The sequence below is a fragment of the Hippocampus bargibanti genome, linkage group LG01, assembly GCF_051943395.1.
Source record: "Hippocampus bargibanti isolate YZ-2025 linkage group LG01, ASM5194339v1, whole genome shotgun sequence".
NCBI classification, from domain to species: Eukaryota; Metazoa; Chordata; class Actinopteri; order Syngnathiformes; family Syngnathidae; genus Hippocampus; species Hippocampus bargibanti.
The window spans coordinates 29,492,896-29,500,135 of NC_142734.1; the positions used below are offsets into that span (position 1 = coordinate 29,492,896).

The 7,240-nt window shown below is 40.6% G+C and overlaps 2 protein-coding genes across 3 annotated transcripts in view; both read right to left on the bottom strand.

Annotated features, from left to right (window-relative positions):
* mib2 (MIB E3 ubiquitin protein ligase 2) overlaps positions 1-1,273 on the bottom strand; it is a 40,590-nt gene extending 39,317 nt beyond the window's left edge. The window contains exon 1 of one of the 2 annotated variants that reach the window (XM_089009150.1): positions 1,135-1,273. The gene's annotated coding sequence lies outside the window, so the exon portion shown is untranslated. The remainder of the gene's footprint in view (positions 1-1,134) is intronic. The other variant, XM_089009158.1, reaches the window with a different exon arrangement.
* Positions 1,274-2,271: 998 nt separating this feature from the next.
* ubiad1 (UbiA prenyltransferase domain containing 1) lies at positions 2,272-5,839 on the bottom strand. Its single transcript, XM_089002368.1, has 3 exons — positions 5,652-5,839; positions 4,104-4,730; positions 2,272-3,066 (listed from the first exon to the last, which is right to left on the bottom strand). The coding sequence occupies exons 2-3, from the start codon at positions 4,669-4,671 to the stop codon at positions 2,579-2,581; spliced, it is 1,056 nt and encodes a 351-aa protein (XP_088858494.1). The 5' UTR covers positions 4,672-4,730; positions 5,652-5,839; the 3' UTR covers positions 2,272-2,578.
* Positions 5,840-7,240: the final 1,401 nt, after the last annotated feature.

Sequence of the window (7,240 nt, forward strand, 5' to 3'; positions counted from 1 at the left end):
AAAAAAGTCATAAAAACTCGATTCAATAGTGCGTGGTCAGATGAGTGACGTACAAGTTTTTCTTTTTTTTCCTAAACACAAGTCATCATTATGACTCCCCTCTCACCAAAACTGCTTTCTTCCACCTTAAAACATTTTATCCTTTGTCCATCTTGTAAAGTGTCTGAGTACAAAGAAAAGCACTTTCAAAATTAAATGTAGTATTATCTCGATTGTTATTATGTGTTTTTTTTTTACTCACAAGTACCATATGATGGAAGCAAACTCAATTTACAATAAGCAGCACTTTGGCAAATATTAAGAAAAAATATTCAAGCAGTCTCTTGCCAGGTTAATGTACTGTCAAACAAAAACATTATTTTGTGCCATTAATTTAATCCTCTATAATAAAAAAATCATCAACGACAGTACTACTGTACTAGATACTACAAGTCGGGCCCAAGAGGCTGAAGTGGTATTTGACACATACTGTAACTTGTACTTTGGTTGAGTGGCATAATTGGTGCAGCACTGTAGCTTCCTAGCAAGCTTAAATTGCTTACTCGTTGGTCAAAAGTGAGATGTTGTTCTCTTTAATTTTTTTAAGTTGTTGAATTTTCTATAAAGCGTTGTTACGGTGGAAGCTGTTGTGAATGCGCTATATATATAAAGATGTATTTTACTAGTAGAGGAAACTATTAGTAAGAGAGTTTGATTTATTTACGCACTGAATTGTCTTACATGAGGATAAAGTGCGTACTCGTACACGGACCTTACGATGGCTGTCAATGATATCAATTCAATCGTCGAATGCCTGTGAAGATAATTACACATTCAAAACACACAGCGACGTCCTAGGCGAAATAACCCCATAGTCGGCTGTCAAGTGAAAATCACCTGCTTTCCGCTCACAAGCCACGACAGAAGCACTTTCTTCACACAAAGTGATACTCGGTCAGTTGGGAGAACGTACGAACAGACCACTCCGAACCAAACCAGACTACTAGTGACCGACATATTGAGTTTGTCTGGAGATGACTAGAGGACTTGGTGCGTGTTATTAGCCTGTCAAACGCTGACGCTAGCAAGCTAACCCATGTTTGGCAACGTTGATTGACGTGGAAAAACAATTTCTTTCACAGTGCAGTTACTCACCGGATCTTTGTCAAGGGTGTCTACTTTGTGTCAAGCAATAATCCCATAATCCGGTCTCAGATCAACAACGGCATGGGTACTTTTAAAGGGAATAAATGTGTACAAAACTGGAGGGGGTCGCAGCACACGGCCATGACAACACGCCCATGTGTGACGTCATGAAGGATGGGGCATTCGGGTACTCCTGTTAATATGATTACGGGATTTTGTTACTAATTTTATAAGGATGTACGGTAATTACCTAGGTGACTATTCAATCGTATAGTCATTGATGGATGGATGGATGGATGGATGGATGGGTGGATGGATGGATGGATGGATGGATGGATGGATGGATGGATGGATGGATGGATGGATGGATGGATGGATGGATGGATGGATGGATGGATGGATGGATGGATAAACGGCGTAGAAAATTGATGGTTGGTTAATCACAATACAGTTGTCCTGCCTTTTCGTGGTTAATTGGTCGCAGCAGAGGGAACATGTGAACCAACCACCTCCGGACAATTTTATAAAGTTCGATTAACTTGGCTTGGTTTTTTTTATGTGAGTGGAGCACAAGTGGTGGTAATAGTAGTAGTCGTAATCTTAGTACCCGTTTTATTGTCTGTATAATACCCAATTGAGAGACCCCAGTTACATTCATCAGGAAATTACGCACTCAACACTGTAAATCAAGTCATGTCATACGTGGCTTTGTAAAACTTGATCATTTACATTCATTGGTTACTAAGAAAAAAACATCAAAGCACGAGTTTGGCCGGCCGTGTTTTATCACCCTCGTCAAAGTACAACTGGAGGGGATCCTAATTATTTCTACGAGATCGAAGACTTCTAGAATGAAATGCAGTGAACAGATTTAGCTGCATAAAGATTTTAAGCATCATCGCAAGGTGGCTAGGTTGAAGTTCGACAAAAAAAAAATAATTCGGATATTCAAACACAACACCGCTTTCCAGTAGTAAAGCACATTTTAACGATGGTCCAACAGCACCCCCTGCTGGTCAATTTAAGTTTGCAACGCGACTTTTTGGTCGTTCAGTGGAACGCCCCAATGACGACAATTTATATGATCCGCCCACAATTTCATGTATTAGTCTGTAATATAAAAAAAACGAACACAACGTATTAAAGCGTCATCAATTTTTATTACAAAGCAAAGCAAAGAGACACTATTTGGCTGGCACTCCCCCAAAAGAAATAACACATTGTAAAAAATGACAGTATCTTGAAACAAAGGAGTACCAAAATCAACATTGTATCGTTATTTAGTGGCATCTGCTTCAAAAGAAATATGGCAACTATCCATTGACCTTAAAACCGATTAATTTAATTTATTACGTGTCTGAGAGAGAAAAAGCTAAACTCTCTATTTCCACACTACACATAAATTAAGACAATAAATTAAAGCATGTCAAGTACACAGTCAACTGAATATGAATCATAGTAAAGGCAGGCTGCCCCTAGGTGCCAAAATGATGCCAAAAACGTAGAACAGTCCCATGAGCAAGTTCAGCTTGGCTGTTTTCTGGGGGATTTTGGTGTAGCACCTGCTACGAAACTGCTTCTCCAGGGGGAAGGCCATCGGCAGCGAGAGCAAGGGCAGCGCCATGCTGATGGTGTAGCGAGTAGCCAGAATGCAAAAAAGCACGTAAGGGATGAAGAGCAGCAGGTTGTAGAGAACGTAGGAGAGCGTTGGCCCGATGAGGATGGCCAGCGTGACGATGCCCGCCTGCTTGTCCGAGTCCATGTCTCGGGTATTGTTGCTATGGAGGATGGCCTCCGTGTTGAGGGCCAGTGGGATGGCGTATACGAGCGGCAGGACCGACAGGTAGCCCACTTGCACGGCGTGTGCGAACATGACGGCCAGGGGTCCGAAAGTGATCAGGATGACCACGTCTCCCAGGGCCACGTACTTTAAACCAATTCCTGAGGGATTAAAAAGAGACGCCATGAGGACAAGCAAAATTCAAAATTCTTGCCAATCGCAGGCCACATAGAGACAAACGACCATTCGTGCTCACACTCACACTTCAAGACAATTTGGGAGCGTTCAATCAGTCTGTCATGCATGTTTTGGGAATGAGGGAGGAAACCGGAGTACCCGGAGAAAACCCACACTGGCCCGGGAAGAGCATACAAACGCCACACAATCAAATTATTTGAATGACTGCAGTGCCATTTCTGTGCAAGTTTATTTGCAGTCAAAGCAAAATGAAGGAAATTTCACAAAGTAATAAACAGCTAAAGTTGTCTGGAATGTCATTGTTATTTGCTGGAGGTGTGTGGGGGTTATTTGTGGATAGGAACACTGTAGTTTAAAAGTGAAAAATGTATACAGCACTGGTATCAAAGTTAAGGCCCAGGGGCCAAATCGGGTTCGCCACTTCATTTTATTCGGTCCACGAAAGCAAATCACGCACGTTAAGTGACATGATGCTTGTCCGAACTAAAATTTCAAATTGTCGTATGCAATCCACAATGAGTTTTTTTAAACTTTAAATTATCAAACAAGTTATTCATAATAATAATAATAATAATAATAATAATAATAATAATAATAATAATAATAATTTCTAAGCGCCTTTCAAAACTCTCAAGGACACTTTACAGTTACGGGATAAGAACTTGTTTTGTGTGCGGGTGAGCAGCGTTCACTCGATCCAGAAGTAACATTCACTGCCATTTCCAAATTTATTCGCGAATTGAAAAGCAAGACGTGGAGCGCCATTCCTGAATTTGTTCAGGTTTTGGTTTGTTTTGCAGGGCGTGACGATAAAGTGCTGGTCAGACCTCTGGCAATGGTCTTCCCTTTTTTCCTCTCCAAGCGCTTTGTTACAGCTTCAGCTGTTGAAGCGCTATATAAATCAATATGTATGTATTGTATTTTGTACAGCTGCACCCATTTCAAGCTCAGATAACTCCCGGAATTTAGGATTGAAATGTGTTTTTGTGGTGTTACTTACCCCCTGTGTACAAAAAAGAGCTGGATAGGCCCCCGAAGTAAATAAGGGCGAGATGTTCCAGTTTGAGTGTAGACAGAAAAAAGAGCAACGTGGCACACAAGCACCCCAAAGAGTACAACAAGGCTCCAAACATGACAACGTCCTGGGGCGCCAGGATTTCATCCACTAGAGTCCTGTCATCGCTTTTCTTGTGGTCGATACCTTTGGAGAAATCGTAGTAGGTGTTGACCAGGTTACCGGCACCGTGCACCACCAACACGGCCACCGCGCACACCATGAGGACGACCAAATCCACTGATCCTTCCAGTTTATACGCCAGCGCGCTGCCGAGGGCCACCGGAGTGAGCGAGGCGCTAAAACTCCACGGCCTGAGCGCTAACACGTAAGCGGCGCACGTGTGCCTGACGTCGGAGGCCACGCGGGCCATTCTGGACACATGGTTGGCGCCGGGGATGTGACCTGCCTGCTGAGAGTTATTTGTCGCTGTGTGCCACAGTTGCCCATTGAGGCCGTTGGATCCGGCCAGAACAAATGTTTCAGCCATGCCGCACTTGTGCTCCTTCGCCATTTCTTCGGGAAGTTATTAATAGAAGCGGTGACAACGCACACTGTCAAAGTCAGGTGTTCCTGGAAAAGGACAAACATATTTGTGACACACGCTTTTTAATCAACGCAGATGACTTTTGCTAATCGAGGCGACTAACTTGGTTTGAATTAAATAAACATGTGGAATGAGCACCAAACAGAACAACCGCTAATTGGAATATTTAAAGGGGAAGTTGACAGAAAATGTTTCTTCATAACAGAAGATTCTATGCAGCCTTTATTCAAAACATAGCATTTTTACATAGCATTTTTGATTAATATCGCATTTGTAGAATATGAGTTGAAAAGTATCTAAATCTGAACTGTCAGGGTGTGGTCTAGGTAAGGAAAATCACTAAACATAGATTTTGTATATATATTTTAAAAAGTAATAGTAATAATCAGTGTTGAAATGGTCCAAATCACATATTTTTTAAGCCTCTATTTAACCGAATACACTACAAAGAAAAGAAGATTAAAGTGCAAAGAGATCAACATTATTGGTTTTATCAAGTAATCATTAACTTTAATTTTTAGGACGTGAACTTATTATACCACTGTGTTACATCACATTTTCTTTATTATTTTACTTCATTGGAATGGGCTTTGTATTTTAAAACGTATTCCACGGACCTAATAAGGCATAAAATAAAGCTTTCGTCATATTTTACTTTTGAAAACAATATAATCACTGGATTCATAAAAACATTAGACAACATTGTGGTCGTATATTAGCACTACCGCCAAAGATTGTCTCTCATTAAAATACATAATTTATTCAGAACGCCACAATCTGAATTGGCACTAAATAATGTACCACGCGGGTGCATTGGCAAGGTTCACTTTGCGTCTACTTTCGAGGCTAACTCGTGAGATTACAGGATTAAAGCTAACTAGCTAGCCACTGAATGCTAGCGTTCAGTTTGTCCGGACAGCATGAAAAGTCACACGGCGCTTTCTTACGGGTTATGGCTTCCCCCGGAGAACCGAAGAATCATTTTGGTCACAGGCAGGCATCGCTGGCTACACACAAGGACAATAAGGACAAGAAAAGCGCGTTCAAATGCTCCGTATCAACTTGGAGTGGTCTCGTCTTGGTGGCCATTCGACTGCGCCTAGAACAGCCCCCACTCGGAAAATTGAAGTCAAGGCAGCCGACACATCGATTCTTAATACATTGTATTACGGTAATTTGCCCCCAACGAGCGGCTTTGTTCACCTTCAAAATAAAAGCATTCGTCCACATCAGCGGTTTGGATTTCGAATCATGTCACTAAATACTTTACTGTAATTAATTCGCAGCCGGGCAACGATGAGTTCATACTGGGAGAATGACAACTCTCCAAGAAGCGTTTTGTAGTTGTGATAGAAAATAAAGTATGTGTTAACTCGTTCAATAACTAAAAATGTACTTGGTTTAAAATAAATAAGATTTTTTTTGTTCACTCTCAACCACAGCAATTCCAATTTGAGAGTTTTAATTTCCCTTATGTGAACTAATGTGTGATTGATCACCAAGAGATTATTTTAGAACTTTTTAACGTCCAAACCGGTGTGACGCCCATGCATGTGTCAAACCACTTATGTTGAAGGTGGAAACGTCACTCGGTGACGACAGATTACCGTAATCCAGAGTAGTGAAAATCTTTTTTTGACTTCAAATTTTCGAGGGTGGCGTGACCGTCGAGCCATTCACCCTTAATGCATCTGACTGGCATCATTTCCTTGGTGACGCGTTCAACCGCCTAAAAGGCTCGACGAGACCACACGGAAAACGATTATTCCGACCTTTTAAATGCATTCTAGAGTAACCGCGTCTGTAATGTAATGATTAGTACACATAGTTAACACTACAACAATTAGACAAAACAAACATCTTTTTTTAAACTTATTACATTTTGCCCCACTTTGTTTAAAAAAAAAATGAATATATTTCTTCTTAAATTACAAATTCCTTAAATCTGTTCAAAATGGTGGCTTTCTAGTCATCCCTCGCCAGATCGCAGGTCGCGTTTTTGCTCTCGCACAGTCTTGTTCAATTTATATAATAATAATACATTTCAACAACAATAATACATCATGCATCTTGTTTCGATCACACGCTTGACCAGGGGTTGGCAACCTACGGCTCCGGACTCGCATGATGTTCTTTCACCCCTCTATCAGGCTCTGCATGCGCGAGGAAAACGAATTATTAATGTACAATAGAAATACGTATACTATGTTGCTGTATTTGATTTACAAACGAGTATTACATGTTCTATAACCACTAGATGTCAGTGTTTGTTGCTATTTAACTACAACATTATTCAGATGAAAATTACTATCAGTTCTGTTACTAGTCTAATTTTGTTTCGCATGTTTTTGTACTGCATTTTGTTATTAATTTTTTTGGGCCATAAATGTGTGCATTTGATTTCTTGTGTCGTTACACATATATTTTATTCACAAACTTGCATGGTCATAAATTACATGTACCGGGGTCGTTTCAAACAAAAGGAAATTCTGTTAAAAGGAAAGATTGGGGAACGCAAATATGATTCATTTGCATA

Coding starts and splice junctions, on each gene's coding strand:
- ubiad1 (XM_089002368.1), bottom strand. CDS start 4,671: ATGGCGAAGGAGCACAAGTGCGGCATGGCTGAAACATTTGTTCTGGCC. Junction 3,067..4,103: donor CTCTTTTTTGTACACAGGGG/GTAAGTAACACC, acceptor TTAATCCCTCAG/GAATTGGTTTAAAGTACGTG.